Source organism: Emydura macquarii, unplaced genomic scaffold, assembly GCF_026122565.2.
Source record: "Emydura macquarii macquarii isolate MOO-44397 ecotype Brisbane River unplaced genomic scaffold, CSIRO-AGI_Emac_v2 contig_295, whole genome shotgun sequence".
In the NCBI taxonomy this organism is placed as follows: Eukaryota; Metazoa; Chordata; order Testudines; family Chelidae; genus Emydura; species Emydura macquarii.
This window is the reverse complement of record NW_027130432.1, coordinates 13,625,062-13,647,070: the sequence shown is the minus strand read 5'-3', so window position 1 is coordinate 13,647,070 and position 22,009 is coordinate 13,625,062. Positions and strand designations below refer to the sequence as shown.

At 51.2% G+C, this 22,009-nt stretch overlaps 1 protein-coding gene across 2 annotated transcripts in view; it reads right to left on the bottom strand.

Moving 5' to 3' along the window:
* The window catches only part of HSD11B2 (hydroxysteroid 11-beta dehydrogenase 2), a 60,224-nt gene extending 51,432 nt beyond the window's left edge, over positions 1-8,792 (bottom strand). For both annotated transcript variants that reach the window (XM_067552871.1, XM_067552880.1), the window contains exon 1: positions 8,083-8,792. In XM_067552871.1, the coding sequence (XP_067408972.1) occupies positions 8,083-8,338 (256 nt within the window). In that variant the 5' untranslated portion in view covers positions 8,339-8,792. The remainder of the gene's footprint in view (positions 1-8,082) is intronic.
* Positions 8,793-22,009: the final 13,217 nt, after the last annotated feature.

Sequence of the window (22,009 nt, the reverse complement as noted above, 5' to 3'; positions counted from 1 at the left end):
TACTGCAGCAGTTTTCAACCAGGGGTAGGCATACCCCCAGGAGTACACAGGGATCTTCCAGGATGTACATCAACTCATCTAGATATTTGCCTATCTTAACAAGAGGCTGTATAAAAAGAACCACTGAAGTCAGTACAAACTATAATTTCCCACAGACAATGACTTGTTTATACTGCTCTATACGCTGAAATGTAAGGACAATATTTATATTCCAATTGATTTATTTTATAATTATATGGCAAAAATGAGAAAGTCAGTGATTTTTCAGTAACAGTGCGCTGTGACACTGGTGTACTTTTAGGTCTGATTTTGTAAACAAGAAGTCAAAGTGAGGTGAAACTTGGGGGTATGCACGACAAATCAGACTCCTGAAAGGGGCAGTCATCTGGAAAGGTTGAAACCCACTGGGCTACAGAACCACTCTCAGATTGGTCCACTGTGGAGAAATACTTAAATAGATAATGGCCAAAGAGAGAGTGAAAATGACTCTGTAGACCAATGGCTAGGGCCCCGCTGCTCCAATCACTTTCATTATCTTTAATAATAGGTTAAAATGAGGTTTAATGCTGGGTTTGCCATGGTACTAAGCAGGCTGAGGTGTGTGTGTACCAAACCTAGAGCCTTGTTTAACACTGTAATGTTGGACAGCGACAGGGTCTTGTTAGCACCTGTTACTCTTTGGATCCATACATTATTCCATCTAAATACAACAGATCATTAGATCATCTGATCTCTGATTAGTTGGAGTTGGCCCTGCTTTGAGCAGGGGGTTGGACTAGATGACCTCCTGAGATCCCTTCCAACCCTCATCTTCTATGATTCTATGATCTCCTGTCTAGCACAGGTCATTACATCTCACCCAGGTACCCGTGTATTGAACCCAGTACTTTGTGTTTGGCTAAGGCATCGTCCAGAAAGGCATCTGGTCTTGAAAACCATAAGAGATGGAAAACCTACCATTTCCCTTGGTAGTTTATTGCAGTCGTTACTCACAGTCATTGTTGAAGTAGCTGAGGTCAGTTAAGGTTCCGTGTAACCAAATGAATTTGCTCATAGATTCATTTGTTGATTTTCAATAAGTCTTGGAACACAAGGGAAGTTTCAGAAGACAGGAAGAAAGCCAATATTTAAAAAGGATAGACAGGATGACCTGGGTAAGTACAGATTGTGACACTGTATAAAAAAGGTGATCGTCTTCACTAATATTGTCACCACTGTTATACAACAGTGATAAATCTTGTACAAAATATGCCTCGTAAGGTATCATTGGAAAAATTGTAATCTGTGGAACAGTGCTATCTCAATGAAATGCACATACCGTCATTGGGTATGAAGTAATGACATGCTTGTTACTAAACATGTTCTGTTCCTGGGTAACACCCACTAGACAGATTTACATCAAGATGAGCCAGCCACGTGTTGATGGGCCATTAAGGAGAATCAACTCTTGCAGTGGACCACTCCTCAGAGAGTGCAGAGACAATGGATAGCCTGTGACTCAGCAAGGCATGCAAAACATGTGATGCATTGCTCCATGTTATAGCCAGTATTCTTCGATGCACACGGACTGGGGGTATTAACTGGGGGCAGTGACATCACCTCCTGGCCTCATTTTTGCCCCATATCTCTGGGCTGTGATTTCTAACAAGGGCAAGTTTGAACAATGGACTGAGGACCCCACTCTTTTGGGTGAGCCAGAGAGACTTTTTGCAAGCCAGCCAATTTAACAATCACTGCTACTATCCTGATCTACAAACTCTGAAATCAACTAATGTGTATGATTCACTTTAACCTTTTAATAACGCTCTTTTCTTTTTGATTAATAAACCTTTTGTTTTAGTTTACGAGAGGATTGGCATCAGCGTGTTTTACGGGTGAGATCCTGAAGTGAGTGAGTGAGTGGCTCTATGGATCTGGAAGAACCTAACTTGGGATGAATTTTGGTTTTAATAGCCTTTCATCAAAGTCTGGTTTGTCTGGGTGGTGCATGAGGAGCTAGAGGGCCTGAAAGGGACTGTCTGTGGCTTCCTAATAGCTAGTATAGTCATTTGGAAGCACACAGTTGTTACTAGCTTGGTGAAATGTTACACTAGAGCATACCACCAGTTTGGGGCATGTGCCTGGTTTCTGGCAGTCAGACTTGAGATTGGCACTCTTGGCTGGGTCCCATACCAGGCAGCAGAACATAGGCCTGTCAGTCTGACATTGATCGCAGACCAGATAATGGAGCAGCTGATACAGGATAAAATTAATAAAGAATTAAAGGAGGGTAATTTAATTAAATGCCAATCAAAATGGGTTTATAGAAGATAGATCCTGTCAAACTAATGATGTTTTTTGAGGAGACTAAAAATGTGGTTGATAAAGGTAATAGTATTGATGTAGTAAGCTTAGACCTTTGTAAGTAATTTGAATTGATACTGCATGACATTTCTGATTAAAAAACTAGAAAGATATAAAATTAACATGGCACAAATTACACGGATCAAAATGTAGTTGTAGATGAGGAATAATCACCATCAAACGGATGTGTTTCTAGCAGGATCCCACAGGGATCAATTCTTAGCTCTACACTATTTAACATTGTTATCAGTGTTCTGGAAGAAAACATGCAATCAGATCTACAGTTTGCAGATGACACAAAAATTGGGGGAGTGATAAATAAGGAAGAGGACAGATCATTGATACAGCGTGAACTGGTTCACTTGGTAAGCAGCTCCCCTGGTGCATTCCAATCCACACCGGCTGTGCCGGTTCAGACATCAAACTTACAGCCTTGCATCTTAGGATGGTGCTAATTGTCAGCCCTTGCCAGCGTTAACCTCAGAGGGCTGTAGCAGTGTCTGCGCCCCTGGAATCCCATGGGAACCTGTTGTGTTCAGCAAGGCCCCTGCCAGCTTGCTGCCCTCCCCTAGCCCAGTGGAGTCTCCGGGCCACGTGCTGTCTAAGCCTGCCAGGGCCCATTTTTCTCAGCTTTTCCCATTTATTTTTCCTGAGACTGTCAGCAGCTTGGGGCAGAGCCGGTCACTTTGCCTGTGTTTGAACTATGCCTAGCACCAGGGCAGGGCTCCTCTGCACTCCCGCAGTACAAAGCAGGCTGATAATTGTTGTTATTCGGATTCTCCTGCACCCCATTCCATGTGCATCTGAACAGCTCGTTTGCTTTTCCAACCACTGCTGCATGCTGAGCAGAGGTCTGTATAGAGCTGCCTACAGCAATAGCCAGGTCCCTCTCCAGGCCCTGCGAGGTGTCCGAGCAGTTCCCCTTTCCCCTGCAGCATGCAGTGCCTTGCATTTATCAACGCTGAATTTCACCTGCCATCATTCTGGATGGGGGTTGATGCAGCCTCAAGGGTCATCAAACAGCATCTCAGGCCCACCTGATTGTCTGGGTCTGAGCTCAGATGTCTGCCCCGAGTTGCTGCTGGAGCTGCAACGTCCACACTGCTATTTCTGGCACACTAGCTTGAGGCTGCCTAGTACAAGTCTGCCTACTAGGGCTGCCCTAAGGGCAGAAGCTCAGCAGCTCTCAGAGCCCTGGCCTGGGCGCCAGGCAGTCTGCAGGAGAGCTTGTGCCCATTGGCTGCCATTACCCTGCCCAGAGTGGGAAGAAATCTCCTCTTTCCCTGCCCCCTTAGTGTCTTTGCAACTAGGGCAAGAGCGTTAACCCTTCCTGTGCCACCACGGCGTGTGCCGGTCCCATCCGGTCACACGCCTCCCGTGAGGCGTGTAGACATCAGCAGCCTGCCTCCCCACCCATCTGGGGCTGAGGTCTGGGCACTTCATTACACCCCATTTACGCCTTACTGACATTACTGCCCTAAGAGTACCTCACTGGGATTAGCCTGCCAGCCACATAAGGGAACCTCCACCTTCGTTCACTTCCCGAAACACATTGCAGTCTCCCCTGGACCCCTGGGAACTGGCTAGGGCCAGGAGCAGCTACATGCCTAGCACGTCTGCCCGCGCTGCTCTGCCCTCCCCACCTGCATGGAGCCTGCCTCTCAGCCCTCGAGCACGTGACCCCCATGACCCAAGGGAGGGTGACAGGAACCCCTGGACTCTGCTACTTCCCAACACAATCTTCCAAGCTTCCTGGTTACAAAATCTGTCTTAAAGAGATCACTGTAGGAATTAGACACACACACACACACACACACACACACACACACACCCAATGTCTGACTCAGAGGTCAGCAGCCCCCAGTGCTTAATTTGTAGTGAAAGAGGGGCCAGGGCTCAAGCGATTTCTTTTACTTTATGAGAGGACGTGGCGAGCCCAGAGGTGCCAAGGCTATGAACTGCCAAGCCTAGAGGTGCCGGGGCTCAGCCCAAGCACTAATTAAGCACCGAGTCTGGCAGATTCCCAGCTCACAGCCGGACCACTGTGCAGGAGGAACTGCTACACACTTTGTGGGCCAGCCACTAGAAAAGGCTTTCACACACCTGTTCCCACTGGGTAACATGGCTATTTTATTCTAAAAATGCTCTATAAACAAGCAGTCCCTCTGTCTATCCGCGATTGTCTGAATCAGCACACGCCATGGCAACTCTCAAGCAAAACACAGATCCTCATGTCGTCGCTGTCACACAGCTTGCACCAGGGTCCGAAAAGTGAAATACTCCTGTACATAAACTTTTAGTGTAACTTTAGCTATGGGCCAGCTCCGCTGCACTCAGAGGAGAGAAAATATTGCTGTTACACACTGTATAACTAACTTGTGGAACTCACTGCCCGAGATACTGAAGCCAGGATCTTAGGTTAGGCTTTGTCCGCACCCCTCCACCCTGCAGCCCCTGGCCATGTCAGTGCGGGCTTCACGTAATCAGTGGGACTAGGGATGGCAAAGTGCGTGGTTGGATCAAAGCCACGTTTTGACAGAGGGCCAGACTTGGTCCTTTAATGCACATCACTGGAGAGCGCAGCAAGATCGGTCTTCACCCCAGCATGTCAGAGCATCCGGAGGCTCCATGTTTAGCTCTCCACCCTTGCTTAGCCTCAACAGTGTCTTCCATGCCTGATTTCTTGGACTGGAACCTCTGGCAGAGGGTGAGTGAATGAGGGCTGAAGAAAAGAGCTGCTAGCCTGAGGCTGGCATTGTGTAAGAAGAGGGGAGCCTCACCCTCCCTCAGGCCGCCCCACCCCGGAGGCGACACGGCTGTCCAAAGCCTTCACACAAAGGGCACCACCTCTCCTGGGTGACTGGGTCTCAGTCTGAGGGAGTGACACAAACAGAGCTACCTGGAATCTGTTGGCCAGGAGTGCGCCCTGAATTATCTCACCAGGAAATGGGGCTACTGATTATGCAAATGTTAAATTGATCGGACGCCTGTCCTGCCCGAATGAAGCACTTTGCATTTGCCCCTTCAAAGAGGTCTGGGCAGGGGCACAAACTGACCCCTGTCATCAGCCGCAGCTGGAACCACAAAGTAAAGCCAGCTAACAGCAAACACCACAGGCCTGCAGAGGTGTCCTTACCAGGCCCTGGGGCAGGAACACGTCATTCCACCCAGTGACTCACGAGTTACACAAGCAGTGCCACACAGGCCTCGATCGACGGGGTCTCAGCCGCACCCCGGGCCAGCCACGCTGCCCCAGAGAGCTGGAGTCTCTGTCGCTTTGGGAATTCCAAGGTACCCGAGAGAGACATACACATGTTCGGATGCAGGTGAATATCCGTGCACTCAGGAGCACGGCACGTGTGCACACACAAAATCACACACATCTGCTTTGATCAAAGAATGCCCTTGCTCTCCCTTCCCTAGCACGACCTGTCTCAGCTGCCACCTTGACCTTCACTCATCTGAAGCATTCATTCCCCATGCATGTGTCAGTTCTCACCTTGATCTCTGCAGCTCCTGCTCCAGTCCAGGCCTCCCCGAGATGCCACTCTCCAGTCTGCACTCTGTCCTGGGCCCTGCAGCCAGCTCCCATCTGTATGTGCATGGAAACACCTCCCACTTTCCCCAGCCTCCCATTGCTCTCCAGCTGCCAGTCGTGCTCTGATACTCCACATCTGGGCCAGCTAAGTCACTCTGGCCTCATCTCCTCCTATGAACTCTGCCGCTCTCCTCCACTCTGGCACCTCATTGCCCCACTCCTACCTTCCTCTCTTGGAGAGAAATCCTTTGCTGCCATTGCATCCAGCCCTCCTTGTTAGCCACCTCAGACTGCCCAGCTCCTCTGCCATGGACGTCGCCCAGCTGCCACTCCAGACACGGGGGGACCTCTACTCAATCCGAATGCAGTTGTTGGAAACAGCCAGAGAGCAAACCCCACTCTTCCAGGAAGGAAACGGGCCTTGCTCCCTTGGGAGCACCCGCAAAAAGCATCACACCAGCTCCTGGCACTTGCCCTGTCGGAGCGTATCGTGACTGGCATCAGTCAGTGGGCTCCATCCAGGAGTTATCAGGCTCCAAGGAGTCTATAGTCTGCCGCCTGCATTCCCCTCCCAGGGGCCTGCAGCTGCTTCACCATCAGACATAAGCACAGCCATGTAGTACCAGCCACCCCCCAGGCCTCAGAGAGCAAGAGGGCAGTGTCAGGGACTCATCCCCAATAGCAGCCCAGCCCCAGACTAGCCAGCCATGCAGCAGCGGGGCAGTGTCACATTGGAGACAGCACCTTCGAGGAACAATTCTAAGATGTCGCACGGGTTTCCCTTGGCGCCCCCAATCCCTTGGGTGGAGGCATTCAGGCCCCAGGGCAGCGCAGCAGGAACGCCCCCATAGCGGGAGGAAGTGCCCTCCATACTCTGTAGGGGCTCTAAGGCACTTCCCCACCCCTTCTCTCTCAGGGTCGGTCTACACATGAAAGACAACACCACAGCTGCCCTGTGCCAGATGACTGGACTGGTGAGGCTCAGGTGGGGCTGTTTCATTGCTGCATAGACTTCCGGTCTCTAGGACCCAGCCCGAGTCCCTCCTGCCCGAGCTGGCTGGCACAGGCAGCCACAGGTTTTTCCTTGCTGTGTAGACAGTGTTGCCAAGTCTTATATTTGGAGTTTCTGAAAGACCCAGCTCTTGGAGTCATGTGATTGTGAAAAAACTCAAGGTTTCATTTAAAAATAAAAGTTTCCATCTCTCAGGTTTGTAGAGGAAAGCTGGAAACTGGGAGCCAAGTAGCTCGGAAGGCAAAGAAATCCACTCAGCTTTCAATCTCCTGGCGTGGGGGGCATGATGAGGTGTTTTAACAATCAGGGCTGGCAACACTAGATCAGTCCTTCAGCCAGGAAAGCACTTCCAAGTGCAAGTCCAAGTTCTGCTGACCCCACTCAGAGAGCAGAGCCTGGGACAAAGGGTGACCCTGTCTCTTCCGCTGGGCCATGCAGAGATCAGGGAGTGCAGGAGGAGGTGGAAACGATAGGCCTTGCCCACAGAGTGGGGGTAGTTACTTTCCCATCCTCCCACACTCAGTGCCAGTCAGGTGCCAAATGATATCCAGAGTAAGTTACACTTATCCTGGTATTGGGCAAGGACACCACCTGCAAGGAAGCCCTCTGTTGGCAAAACAGCCCAAGAGCTGACACTGAACATGTCACAGGTCTTGCTCCATCCATCCTGCCTCCCTCCATCCCAGGCGCTGCAGCAGCTGGTAAGTGGGCTGGATAACCACAGCCATCTCCTGTCTGGAGCCCTCCCGGTCAGGGCCTCATGATCAAGCTATGTGCGGATCTGGGACTCCACGCTGCAGGCCTATTAACCAGCCCATTTCACTTTTGGCTTCAAGAATTAAGACTCTGCTCTGCTGCATGGGCTTGGGGGGGGGAGGAGGAGGGAGCCTTTCTGCAGGACTCACGAGTCCTTGTGCAAGAACCCGGCCATTGACATGAGATCACTGCACACACACACTCTCTCTCTCTCACACACACACACACACACACACACACACAGAGTTACGTCCCTGGTGTTCCAGGCAGGTGTACGCAGGAGATAAGCTCACCTGGTTCCTTGCACAAACAAGCTGTCCAGGAACACAGGAGCCCGTCCCAACTACAACAGGCCAATTAAACATTAACTGCCCAAGAGGAGGGTGGGCAGGCAGGTGGGCAGGCGTGCGGGATGCCAGGCTTGCTCACTCACCTGTGATGAAGATGGCTTTCCCGGCCACGGGGAGCCTTCTCTTCGGGACCATGCAGCGCAAGGCCAAGCAGCCGGCTGCGGCAAGGGTGGCGCCGAGGGGCAGGGGCAGGTACGCCTGGCACAGGTACTGCAGCAGGACCAGCAGCCCCAGTGGCCCGAGCAGGGCCGGCGTCAGGAGCAGCTCGGCACGGGACAGCTGCAGGAGGAGGCTGCCCGCGAGGAGGAGCCAGAGCGAGCCATACACCCAGCTCTCCATGGCCACGGGGAGCCCGAGCGGTGCCCAGGGCGCGCGGTACAGGCAGCGGCCGGGCACGGCACCTTCTTATAGCGGCGGGAGCCGGCCGGGAGAGGGCGGAGCCGGCCCTGCCCTGCCAATGGGAGCCGGCCCGCGGCCCGGGCTGGGCTGGCTCGGTCCCCGCGCACCCACCGGGCCGCCGCACGCTCTCGCCTTGCCCCAAGGTGAGCTGCGGCGCTCGGCCGGGGCGACGGCGCGGCGGAGCCTTCCGGGGCGAGCCCGGCCCCCGCCGCTGCTTTCGAAGAAGGGGAAGTGAAAGTGAGTCGCGCGAGGCGCCCCTTTGTCTGCCGGCCCCCACGTGCGCCCGGCCCGGGGGAGGCCGGCTGCTGGCCCGCTGCGCGCTGGAGGGGCCGGGGCCGGGCCAGCTGCCTAGGAGGCGCCCGGGACAAGTAGCCGCTTCTTCTGGCGTCTCTTCTGTGCCTTTTGCCCGCTTTAGGGGTGAGGAGCGCCCGGCTGCCAGCTCTGGAGACGGCGCCCTCCGGCCGGGGCGAGCTGCCCTCAGCCTGGCCCATCGCTGCCGCTGCTCCGGGCCGGGCTCTGCTGCTGACAAGGAAGGAGGGTGGGCAGGAGGGTGACAGCTCGGGGGGTGGGTCACAGCTCTAGCTATCCAGTGGGGGCCGCTCTCACGAGTTCACTGAGTCTCTCCCAGCTAACGGGTGTGCGTTTAAAGCCCCAGCTGCTGGAGTCAGGTGATATCTCCGCTTCCATTTAATACAAAAGTGAGTTTCTAGCCGCAGCTAACAGCTGGGAAAGGTGACCCAAGTGTCCCCTAAGGTACAATTAGATGCCAGGGAAAGAGAGCAACCACATTTATTATTTCTGTAAACTACTGTGATTCTTTGTGGGCTGATGTATGCTTCGGTGAAATGCGGGGTTGGGAATTCTGTATTTTAGGTCCTAATATCACCCTCCTCACTGGAGTATCCAACGGCCTCACAAACATTAATGCATTTATCTTTTCAATGCCCTGGGCAGGTATGGAAGTACTGTTCTCCCTGTTTCTCAGCTGGGGAACTCAAGCACAGAGAGGCTAAGGGCCAGACTTTTAAAGGTATTTAGGTGCTTAAAGATGCAACTGGGTGCCTGGTGGGATGTTCAGAAGCACCTTAGGCACTAGGCATCCATGTGCACCTTTCGATGCCTAAGCATTTCTAATATTCTAGCCCAGAGTGACTTGTCCAAGGTCACCCAAGGACCTGTGACGTCCCAAGTCCTAGGTGAGTACCCTAACCACTGGGCATCCTTCCTCTGAACCATGGCCTGTTTCAGACTGGCTCCCGGGCAGCCATCAGACAATGACAATTGTTCCCTACCAACCCAGTTTGGATTCAGATTAGCGAGTAACCCCCTATGCCTCATTGTATGCATTGTAAACAGTTATCAGATGTAATCACCTCCCCCAAAGGGGTGTTTGCAAAGTGCTCTGGGCCCATTGGCAGAAAAGGATTATGTGAGGTCAAGGAATTTTTAATGTTGATTGTTGCTGTTGCAGAATAGTTTCATTTTTGTAAATAACACACACAAAATTGGATAAAGGTACGGCCAGGCAAAGGCAAAGAAATGTTCATCCCCAAGAGAATCATGCAGAATCGCTGCCCAGAACCACCCTGGAAACAATCAGACAGATTCACAAAAGACATTGTAGGCAGCATGGGCTTCCAATGTCTCAGGCTGACCTGTGAGTTGATCAGTAATGCATTCTTACAGGGTACATGCATCCATGTCCTTAGTCCAGCCTGCACTGAAGGGACAGATTCCTTTGTCCAAAGTCTCATCATGTAGGTTCCTGCTGACGCTGTTGCTGCCCCTTGAAATTGGCTCCCACAGCTGAGACACTGTATCACTCCCGCCTGTTAGTCTTTGCAGCCCAAGTTTCACCTGGGCGCTTTCCAAGCTATTCTGTACATTAGTAGAGCCGCTTTCCTGTTGGTCTGCAGCAGGAATGCAATGAAAGGGTTAACCAGAGTCTTGTCGCCTGTGTGCCCCAGTTGTATACATGCCCCCACACCAGGGACCTGGCTCAGATTTCAGTCTCCAGGTGAGGATGAGTCTTGGGGCAGTGCTGTCTCTACCCTCCTGCAGCCTGTGCTTTCTTCCCCTTGGGGAAGCCCCTAAGTCAGTATGGGGCATCTTGGATGACCCCAGGGGACATCTATGTCCGTGACACTCACTCGGTGGAGCCCTGCTGCCCTGCTGGTGGTCCAGAGCTGCACAGCTGTGCTTGGGAAACTACTCATCCGGGGAGTGGTCTGCACCGAGCCCTGCCTTGCGCCAGAAAAGCGCTGGTCAAAGGGAAAGGGCAATTCAGATCCAGCAGGAACTTTCCTATGCGAAGGTTTGAGTCCCAATGCTGGCGCGGCTTGGCCGGCACAGTTCTGGGCTGATCTCGCCTGCCCCCCGCCCCAAGCTACCCACCTCCCCATGACCGCCGAGCAGCCTCCACTTGCAGTGCCTGCATAGCTCCCTGTGGGCCACCTTCTGGCCCAGAGCAGCCAGAGCGCTCTGGCCAACCCCTCCCAGCACAGCGCACTCCCTCTCCCATGCAGCCACACCAGCATTCCCTCCCCTCCACCAGCCTGGTGCAGCAGGGATTTCCAGGGACCAGGCCAGTCAGGGTGGCTTTGGGAGCTCCTTATGACATCTGAGCATACAAGCAGGGCCCTAGTCCATTAATAGGCCGAGCCCAGTTATTTCCCTGCTCCTGTGCTGTGATTAGGTGTGAGCACAGGGCAGGGGACCTGGATGCTATTCCTGGCTCCCACTGACTGACGTGCTGTGCCACCTTGTGCAAGCCACTTCCCTGGGCTGTGTAATGGGGATAATGACTCTGTCCTGTGCCCAGGTGTGTCACAACTGTTTACAGCTGTTTGTTCAGGGCTACCAACAGGCAACACTGCAGCTGTGCCAAGCATTCATTAAGAGTTTTAGTGCCTACTGCTGAGCTGGGATGGGGCCCCGTTGTGTGCGTGTGTGTGTGAGAGAGAGAGAGAAATAACATGATGCTCAGCACGTGACTGAATGAGCGGAGTTGTTCTTTAGTTTGGCTGGGGCTAGGTGGGCGTGTAACAAAGGGAGATGGGAGTGAGTGTGGTGGGAAAGGGGGTGTGAGGTGGGTGGCAGAGATGGGACAGGGTAGCAAAAGGCCAGCGCTGGGAACTGCATAGAGGTTATCAATTGCATGTAGGTGTCTGCTATCAGGAGGCTGCTCTAGGTGCAGCTGGGAAGGGGATTGCAGGAGCAAGAGTCCATCTCAGAAGCTCCCCTTGATGGTCCTGTCAGTAGATGGGAGTGGGGTCATGGGGGGAGAGAACCAAGTGTTGCATGGTCTCGGAGGTCAGGAGGTGGAAGTGGCTGAGTCTGTGAAGGAGATAGGGCATCAGGAGAGGCTGGGCAGGCTGTGAAGGGGGCTGGAAGGGTGGCTGGGGACTTTGAATGATGATGCTCATGATGAAGATGAAACATGATGAGACTAACCGATTTTGGGTAGCAACACAGCAATGGCTGAGCAAACCCAAGTGCCCAACTGTGCCTCAGACTTTCTTCTTCGTACTCCCTGGCTCGGAGCCATGGGCCGTCACCTACACCGGTGGGACCTGACCAGCTCAGAATGATGGCCTTCTGCTGTGGCATGGATGTGGGGCGGCAGGAGGGCAGGGTGCTGGGAGTGAGCCGAGTCCGTGTGATGAACAGTGTGGCTAGTCAAGAGCTCCCCGTGCCCTGTGAGATAGAGGGTCAAAGTCCTTTTTGTCTCTTTTATTTATTACACAAGGTAATTGCTTCTGCCTCATTCACTTAATGAAGTGCCTTTTTTAATATTTCACTGAGTTGGTACTCGGTGATCCTTTGTGCGTCTCTGCCCTGGAGCACCAACCGTCTCCTGCAGCAAGCCTGACCCTTGGTGTCCTTGGTGTGTGTTTGTCTGGGAGGCAGAGAGACCCCTGTGTGCCAGGATCAACAGCAACCCCCAAATCGCACAAGGTTCCAGGAGCTCTGCCAAAGCTCTGCCAATGGGTTCATTGTCAGTGCCAGCTTACCAGAGTTGCCAGTTCCTTCCCTGGAGGGTGACGGGGGGGCACAGGCAGGGGGAAAGGGAGCAGCAGCAGCCAAGGCCATGAGTGCTGGCACGGCCTGAGAACTGGCCCTGGAGGAGAAGAGAAGAAGAATGACGTTTGCATCCTTCTCAGGAGAGCTGCTTTGCGTGTTACAAAAACAAACCCCATTGTGCATGGAGAAAAACACATTTCACAACCAGCAGCAGCAGCTCGGTGGAGCTCTGCTGAGCAGTGTCAAACTGGACTGGGTGGTTTTTCCTGGGTGTGGTGGTGGAACCCAAGGTTGCAGTTCACAGCCTTTCCATTTCAACAAAGAGCACACAGGAAATGCCAGCCAGATGGGGGAAGGGAGGGGGCATGTTCTCAAACAGCTCGTGATGGGCATTCTCCCCGAGGAACTCAGGCACTTTCTGTAGGTGGCTTGCTCAGCTGGACGTGGGCATGGATGAGGTGCAAAGCTTTCCTGGCCCCATCCCCGCACATGGCACGTAGCACTCGGACATGCTCATTCATAGCAAAGCCATTTCCTCAGGCCACCACTGGTCCCACTGAAGGGGAATAACAGGGCTTCGGAGAAGGGGCACTGTGACGGGCAGGGTGGGATTCGTAAGTTGGCCCAGACTGAGGGTCAGAAAAGTGGAATGTGTTGGGCTGCACAGGACGTATTGTGGTGACCCAGGGCACAGCATTACAGCATGGGGTTGCAGTGACACAGTACAACCCAACATTACAGCGGAGGGCAGTGTTACAGTGTGGGGCCCACTATCACAGTCTAGGACTCAGTTTCATATGATCAGTGTCCCAGTGCTACAGCAATGGGCCCATCAACACTATTGGGGACGGGAGGCGGGGTGGCCATGGAAGCCCTGTCCTCGCACCTGCTCTCTGGTGCAGTGGATGCCAGCAAGGTTGGTGTCTTTGCACTGGCATCTCTGGGTTAAGTTGACACAGACAGTCCCATCACAGTGTTACCATCTGTCCCAAGTTTGCAGGCCAGTCTCAGGAGACTTGCCCATCTTCATGAGCTCCAGCACAGCCCAAATTCTTCTTTTCCAGCTCTCTGAGGGAAAAAGTTTAGGGGGGAAGAAAGAGACCCACTCACTCCTCCCTGTGCACTGACAGGCCATACAGCCCCAGGGTGTGATTATTGAAAATTGTGTTAGAATTCTTCTCTGTCACTTTAAATTCTCTGGGGTTTTCCTGGTCCTGCTTGCAGGCAGAGGGCTCTGTAGGGAAGCATGTGACCCCTGGGCTTAGTAGCAACCAGCCACCCTCAAGTAAGGTGGCATGAGTTGTGCCTCTCTCAGCCTTAGGGAGCAGCCTGCTTTGTCTCTCTCTGGTTTTTTAGTTCTTGTGTGGTATCGTTTTGGATTCTATGAAATAAAGTTATGTTACATTGCAACCTTCTAACAAAAGCATTTATGTTTTATCTAAGTTCTCCGTGTATATGCTGTAAAACGTAACACAGGGAAGGTGCACGAAACTGGGCGCCCAGAGACCATGAGTTTAACTCATCTCTTCAGATGTTACTCTCGCTAGGTAGGCCACACCCCTTATGATCTCTCTGTGTGGTGGGCGCGTATCATCCTCTTCCCCCAACCCTTCCAAAAGATGAAGTCAGTTGGGAAGAGAACCCAGGTCTCTAATATTGCATACATCCACCCTACCTGCCTTTCAGAGCAGCACAACCTGTGCTTGGCCAACCTAGCATTAATTCCTGCTCTAACTACTAAACACAATACTCCCCCCCCCCCCCAGAGCAGGGAACAGAACACAGGATTTTGGATATCGAAGGTTCTACGGCTTCTGGCTAGTAAATAGTGGTGTGACCCACTTGTAAAGTGTGTGTTTCAACCCTCTTGTGAGGTTAGTCCACATGGAGGCTTACAGCCTACTTCTGTTAGGAGCTGTTCTTTTAGCTCGTATGGTAGGGGTCTGTGCTGTGGATCTGAGAGGCTTAAGTTCAAACCTTCATGCTGATCCATGTGGGAGAACATAAGCTGCATTCCTGCATTTGAAGCCAGCTGTAACGTATATGTGCACTGAAGCAGAATGAAGGTTGCATGGGTAGCATTAAGTCTAGCAGTTCCTAATAACCAAGTGGTTGACATTGCACCTTGACGTCCTTTGAATGTCGTTTTGTGCATGCACTAGCAGGCCAGTTCTAAGACCTCGCCTATGCTAGAACTTTCTGGGGATCCAGCTGCCTCACGGCATTGCTACTGGAGCCTGTTACCTGGTGGTCACCCCTTTGAATCCAGCCACAGACAGGAGAAATTAAAACTGGCTTCCAGCTAATAGATATTTTTAGTGTCCTCTTTCCATCCAAAGACACGCCCTGCAAGGGAGAAGTAATGGCCAAAATAGCAAGTGGATCACGTTATCCTCTGGGATAAAACTCCTTCAGCCCCATGGGAACTGCCAAAACAGACCATTTGCCTATGGGAGAAACAAGGCTAAAAAGTGAATGAAAGACCGGTGTTAACCTCTCCCCCCCCGGCCCTAAAATAACTCTGTCTGGGGGGCGTTTCCCTGCCATTTCCTCTCTGCTACAGCATCCTACTTCTAGGGGTGCACAGGAGCCAAAGCACACCAGCACATTGCCTAGAGACACTAGGGGTGAAAGCAACAAAGGAACTTAGGCAACTACCTTAGACGCCTAAGTCCAAAATTTGGATCTTCAAAGCCCTGCTCAGCTGCCATCTGCTAAATTCCTGCTGGTGAAGTCCCCTAGGAAGCTACTTTTCTGCCAGGGCCCATTTGGCAAAGTTGCCTACATCCTGACACTGTTCGGCACCCCAGCTCACACCTAAGCCCTGGCAGGTTCTCAAACGAAGTGTTCCTCTGCCTACCTCACCCCCAGGGCCTGATCCAGTAAGTGGGTGCTTAGAGCACACCTAGCCTACCCAGAAGAGGATTGTCCCCCTCTATACCCAGTAGATAGGGCACTCAGGATATAGGAAACCCAGGTTCAAATCCCCACTCTGCCTGCAGTGAAGCAGGGATATGAACGCAGCTCTTTCACCTCCCAGCTGAGCGTCCTGACCCCTGGGCTGGGGTACATTGCCTTCTCAAGGCCCCCTGCTGAAACCGTTCCACGTTGTATGAAACACTTGAAGAGAGAGAGAGTGAGAAAACGACTCTATAACGCAGGCAGCAGCACAGATGAGTTTAAAGACGCAGTGCCAGAAAACAAAAGGTGAAGTGACATAGAGTGTAAGCTCTTTGGGGGCAGGGACTGTTTCCTACTACGTGTTTGCACAACGCCTCGCACAAGAGGGGCTCTAGGCGCGACCATAATACAGTTAAATAATGACTTGTGACAATGCCCATTGTGTCGTTTGGCATGCATTTTCCTCCATCAGGTTCAGTGACAGACACTCAAGAATTAGCGGAACGGAATGGTGTTTTCGCTATGATTTTTAATTCATGTGCTTAGTAAAGTTCTCTGTGCACAAACCTGTCCTGTGTATTTGGTTTCCTGTCAAGTCTGAAACTAACATTATATTAGCAAGGAAGAGGGAGGCAAACCACACAACGCCTAATCAGCTGTTTTCTCTGCCAGAAGAGAGATCACCCTTTTCTAAGGAATGTGACTTTACAAATCTCATTCCAACCTAGTGAAAAGGCCACTTCACCCTGACACCGAGGCCTCCGTGTTCCCATATGCCCAGTCGTTTTGATTGCTTCCATGTGTCCGGGCCCAACCTGTGGCAGCCTGGGCCTGATTTTCACCAGAGCTGAGCATGCACAACTCCTCTGCTGACACCATGGCCACAGTCTGGAGTGGCCTTGCCCTCCACAGGGCAGGGATTGCTGGAGAGTTGTCTCGTCAACACCTTATCAACTCTCTTCCTGAATCAAAGGAAATCACAGTGACAACTGGTCAAAGCCTCAGCATCAAGAGATGATTTCCTGGGCAAGGTCTAACAATCACTTCTTTAAGAGAAGCTGGCATCATGCCCTCCCTTTGCCAAGTGCTGACAGTCCCCTCCAGGAATGGCTCCAGCATGTCCCAGCCAAGAGAAATGGAGCTATAATTCACAGGCTGTGGCCTACCCATCTCACCTCCCCAGCGTCAGATCACATACACGAGCTAGGTCCAGGTCTGAGCAATTAGAGCCACAAACATTTCTGGAAATTCTTCACTGCCAGGAACACTGGATCCTGCTAGCAGGTGCAAACAATCCAAATCCCCAGGCCACCTGCAAGAGTTCAGCTGATTGGGTTTTGCAGATGTTTCCACGGAGGCAAAGAAATTAGCAAAGCTAACTCAATATTAAGGAACGCACTGCTAGGGTTGGCAGACTTGAAGCTATCTGAAAATTTTACAAATCAGAAAAGATGTTATTTGAACCACTGCTCCAAATTTCTTTCTCTCTCCCAGGCTCCCTTCCTCAAAAAGGTGTGTGTATGTGTGTTATGTGCGGGCAAATGGAGACTCTCTCACTTTTCACCTCTTTCATAGCTAGGTGTCTTCATACATTAGCCCAGAACAAGATGACTATCTCCCTTTTACTTTTGGTTTTATTAGCCAGCATCATCTGGAAATATCCATTTCCCCCATCCACATCAGTGCCCCATACCCTTCTCTCTCCCTGCCAGCACCTCCATTCCAAGTGATTAGCTGTTCTTTTTCAGAGCTAATAAGTCAGATTCAGAAGCAACGGTGCAAGACAGGGTAAGTGGCGCCAACACAAGTCCCCATGCCCTAGCACGGGTAGTGTCAGCAAATGACAACATATTCTGAACATGTATTAAAGACATCACACATCTAGCAACAGGATGGCTACATCCTGGGCAGAGATAGCCATCAGATGAGGCAAGTTCCCAGTGCACCTGGGGATGTTGGCGCCAGGAGAAGTGCCTCAAGAGAGGCATTGATACACGGGCTTGCATTTCAGACACTGTCTATGCCATTAACAAACAAAAAACACCCTGGGCAAAATGGCATTACGCAGACACACTGAGCGCGGAGCAAAATGAGAGCATATGCCCGGCCCTGAACTGGCAGCCAGGGTAATTGACGCATTAATTATTCACACTCCATAATCTGATACTGATAGCCAATTGGTATATCACCATGACTAGTCAGTCTTCCACCAGTCCCTTACCCCACCCTCGGGTCAGGCTTCTCATACCCACATTCATCCTATTACACAACACCCAGAAACTGTGCCACTTTCTGCACCTCCTACGTCCTACCACAGGTGCAGAGGCTGTGTTGTGCCCTGCTAACCCTGAACTTGGCCAATGGCTCCAAGCAACACCTTTAATGGGACTTCATTTCAAGGTAAATGGGTGTTGCCTCTTCGCAGCAGCCTTGCTGGAGCCAGCCCTGTGACTCTCAGACCTCAGTGGGTCAGCAGCCAAATTAGCAATCAGCATGACCCAAAAAAGCCACAGTGGTGGGAATTCATTGGTCCATTTACTATAGTGCTAATATATATTCACATTTAAACAGTATGATGGGGAAATACTTAGTAGCTATGCATATTATTCTCACAGCAAAATGACTGACCAAGTATTACTTTATCAGCTACAATTGGTTAATAACATAGTAAAAGCGTCTGCATTGGCTAATAACTCAGATTGGTTCATAATTAAACCACACGGTGTTTTAATATCAAGTGCCACAAAGAGCCGCAGGAGACACATTAAAGAGGCACTTGCGGCTCACGCGTCGCAGGCTAAGCATCACCTTGGATTTGGGGGTTACGGGGAGAGGCACAGAGTGTTTACGAGGGTCTCCCCCGAGGTGTGTGGGGCCCCCAGCACATCACAGGCCTGGAGCTCTCAGCATTGCACCAGAATGGGCTCCTTGCTGTTTCACCAGGGGTTCGAGACTCCCTTGGCAGGAGGCCAGGGACAGCCCCCTGCCATCCTTTGCGCTCGCTCCACGTTTCCTGCTCCCAGCGAACGTCCCCTTTGTGCTTTCTATAACTGGCTTTCCGCACTGCCCAACCTCGGGCTAGTTTGACCTCAGCCTCCTCCATCAACACCTCAGATGTTCTTGATGCGTTAGCCCACCCAGTAGCACAGTCTCCCCATCCGGTCGGTGAAGCAGAACGAGGCCCCCTTGCTCTAGGCTCTTCTAATAACTCAGGGGAGAACCCCTGGTGGGTTGCTGTGGGTGCCTGACAGGTGCTGGGATCATTGCTCCACTCCCCACTCGGCCAGCAAAGGTTCATTACGCTGTTTTCAAAATGCCATGAAACGTTTCCAGAGGCCCTGGGCCTGAGGGTGACATGGCGAGAGTTGTTCACTTCAAATGGCTCCCACAAGGATCTAACCTCTTCTGAGATAAAACATCCTTCTTGCTCCAACAGTACCTCCACAGGGAATGCCACCCAGCCAAATATTTCTACCAGGGCACTGGCTGTCTTTTCATTAAAGCTACCTCCAGGCATAGCCCACAATAGCATCCCTTTTCCCTGAATGTGCTGACGCTGTCGGTCGTCCTGTGAGGGTTACGTGCATCATCTCTAAAATGAGCTTGGGGAGAAGGGCCAACACTCCCTGCCCTGCAAGTCGGCAGTGCTACAGCACATCCAAGCTCTGGTTCTCTTTTCCTCTAGGAGTCCAGGAAGAAGAACATCTTGGGCAGTTTTGCATGGGCAGTTTTGGAAAATTGTTCCCAGTATGGCTGGAGTGGAGCCAACGGCCACTGTGCTTAGTCGCCTTCTACTCTGTCTGGCCCTCTCTTCAGAGCCCCCTTAATTTCCTCCTTGGCCCCAAAGACACAGTATACCATCGCAGGGGCTTTATTCATGTGCTGGACCTCTAAGGAAAGGTCATCTCCATACCTACCCTACTGACATCCTCACCTCCAGACCCTGCAGAGGCACTTACTCCCAGGAGCCTGCCCGAACTCCGACAACGTGTTGGCCCCTTTCAGTCAGATCCTGGGTCTCTGTAAGAGCCACCACCTCCTGGTCCCCTGATCCAGCTTGCCCACCTCTGGTACCTCGTGGCCCCATCCTAGCTCAGGACTGCTCACAGAATCAGAGATTCCAAGGCCAGAAGGAACCACTGTGATCAACTTGTCTGACCTCCTTCATTACACAGGCCAGAGAATGGCCCTGAATTAATTCCTGTGTGACTGACAGCAGATCTTTTAGAAAAACACCCAATCTTCCTTTGAAAATTGCCAGTGATTTAGAATCCACCAATGGTTAATTACGCTCACTGTTAAAAATTTGCAGCTTATAGCTAGTCTGGTTTGTTTAGTTCCAACCTCCAGCCATTGTTATACCTTGGTCTGCTAGATTGAAGAGCCCATTATTAACAATTTGTTCCCCAGGTAGGTACTTATAGACTGTGATCAAGTCACCCATTTACTTTTTCTTTGTTAAGTTAAAGGGATTGAGCTTCTTGCGTCTATCACTATGTTCCCAAGGTATGTTCTCTAATCCTTTAAACGTTCTGGTGGCTCTTCTCTGAACCTTCTGCAGTTTATCAACATCCTTCTTCAATTGTGGACGTCAGAAATGGGCCCAGTATTCCAGGAACTGTCGCACCAGCGCCAAGTACAAAGGGAAAATAACCTCTCGACTCCTTCTCAGGAGTCCCCTGTTTATGCATGCCAGGATTGCATTAACCCTTTGGGCCACAGCGTCACATTGGGAGCCCATGTTCAGCTGATTATCCACCACAACCTCCAAATCTTTTTCCGAGTCACTGCTTCCCAGGATAGACTCCTCCATTCTGGAAGTAAGGCCTATGTTCTCCGGTCCTAGATTTGCACGTTTACATTTAGTCATATTAAAAGCTTGCACCTGTCATGCGGGCTGGCTTGAGTGGGGGGGCATTTAGTATATTGGGTGACATCAGTAGGGCAGAATCATAATAATCCATGTGGGATATGCCATGTCAGGTACTGTTCGGAAGGTTATAATGTGCTAAGTAAGATAATAATACTTATGTTCATGTGTGATATTTGAAATGGAAGTTATAGATGTATTTGAGATGTCTGTATTTCAAATTGTTCTGCCTGGGCAACACCCCAGATAGGAGGGCTGCAGAACAATGGCCTGCATAATGGCCCATTAAGGCATTCCCAGGTGCAAGGGGCCCTGAGGGAGAAGCCAACATCACCACCGAGTCACCAGAACCTGCTTACGTGACTCTGGACTCCATTGCAGGCAACCTACCCGATGAAACATGAGGATTGTCTCATGTGACTATGGACCCCAGGCACACCGGAGGAGTCACCAGGATTGGCCCATGTGACTATGGGCTCCATTTTGGGTCTTGTGACTGCCTACAGGCCGCATGCCAGAGGAGGGGGTTTATAAGATCAAGCCAGAGAAACCATTTTGTCTTTGCTCCTGTCCAGTCTGCAGACATACACCTATCTCTGGACCAATTCATCTTGCAACTGAACCGAAGGACCTAGACTCATCCAGGTACTGGATGTGAACCAGAGGGAACTATACAAGCCTGCAACTCCACATTTCTTCCAGAAACCTGATGTAAATGGACTTTTAATCATTTGTATATCTGTGATTTACTTTATCCCTTTAACATTTCTTTCATGGTTTCTTTCTTTCTTTTTACAATAAACCTTTAGTTTAGTTACTAAAGGATTGGCTGACAGCGTGGTATTTTAGGTAAGATCCAAACTTATATTGATCTGGTGCTGTGGCTGACCCTTTGGGGTCAGAGGGAACCTTTTTAGCAAAGAGCAGAGAGTTTAAGTAACTGGTCTCTTTGCTGGACCTGGTGCTGATTTGGGAGCCTGGAGCTGAAATGCAGTGAAGGGGGCTGTGGGCATTTGTGGACTGGCTTTGTGATATCCAGTGTGGGATAATCAGAAGCAGTTCATGGCTGGTTGTGAAGCCGGGCTTTAGTGTCACCCACCAGCGTGGGGAGAATCTGCTCTCCTTTTGCAGCCTGCCCTGACCTTGGCATTATCAATTGGCTACCCTGGGCACAGGTCGTATCACAGCACCCAGTTTACCAAGCGATTCAGAATGCTCTGTATCAGCGACCTGTCCTCATTATTTGCCATTGTCGTCTGGGCACGTTTTCGGTGACGAGTTTATGTTTTCTTCCAGCTTATTGATAAAAATGTACATTGCTGCAGGGCTAAGAGCCAACACTGGCAGGACCCATTAAAAACACTGGAAACACACCTGCTCGATGACGATTCCCATTCACAATCACATTGTGAGTCCGGCCAGTTAGCCAGTTTTGAATCCATTCAGAGCGTGCCACGTTAATTTTACCTCGCTTTAGTTTCTTCATCAAAATGTTGTGCAATGCCAAGTCAGATGCCTTCCAGAAGGTTATGACACCAACATTATTGCCTTCGTCAATCAAACTTGTAATCTCAAAAATAGAGGTCAAGATTATTTGACCCAGGTTGTCCCATTTACCCTTTTAAACGATTGGCACAACATCAGCTTCCTTCCAGGCCTCTGGAACTTCCCCAGTGCTCCAAGACATACTGAAAATCGACATGAATGGTGCCGCGAGCGCCTCAGCCAGCTAATGGACCTGCCCTGGCAGCTCATTCGAGTATCATCCTGGCAGAGGCTGCTGGAGCTGTCCCCCAGAGTGACTGTTAACACACCCC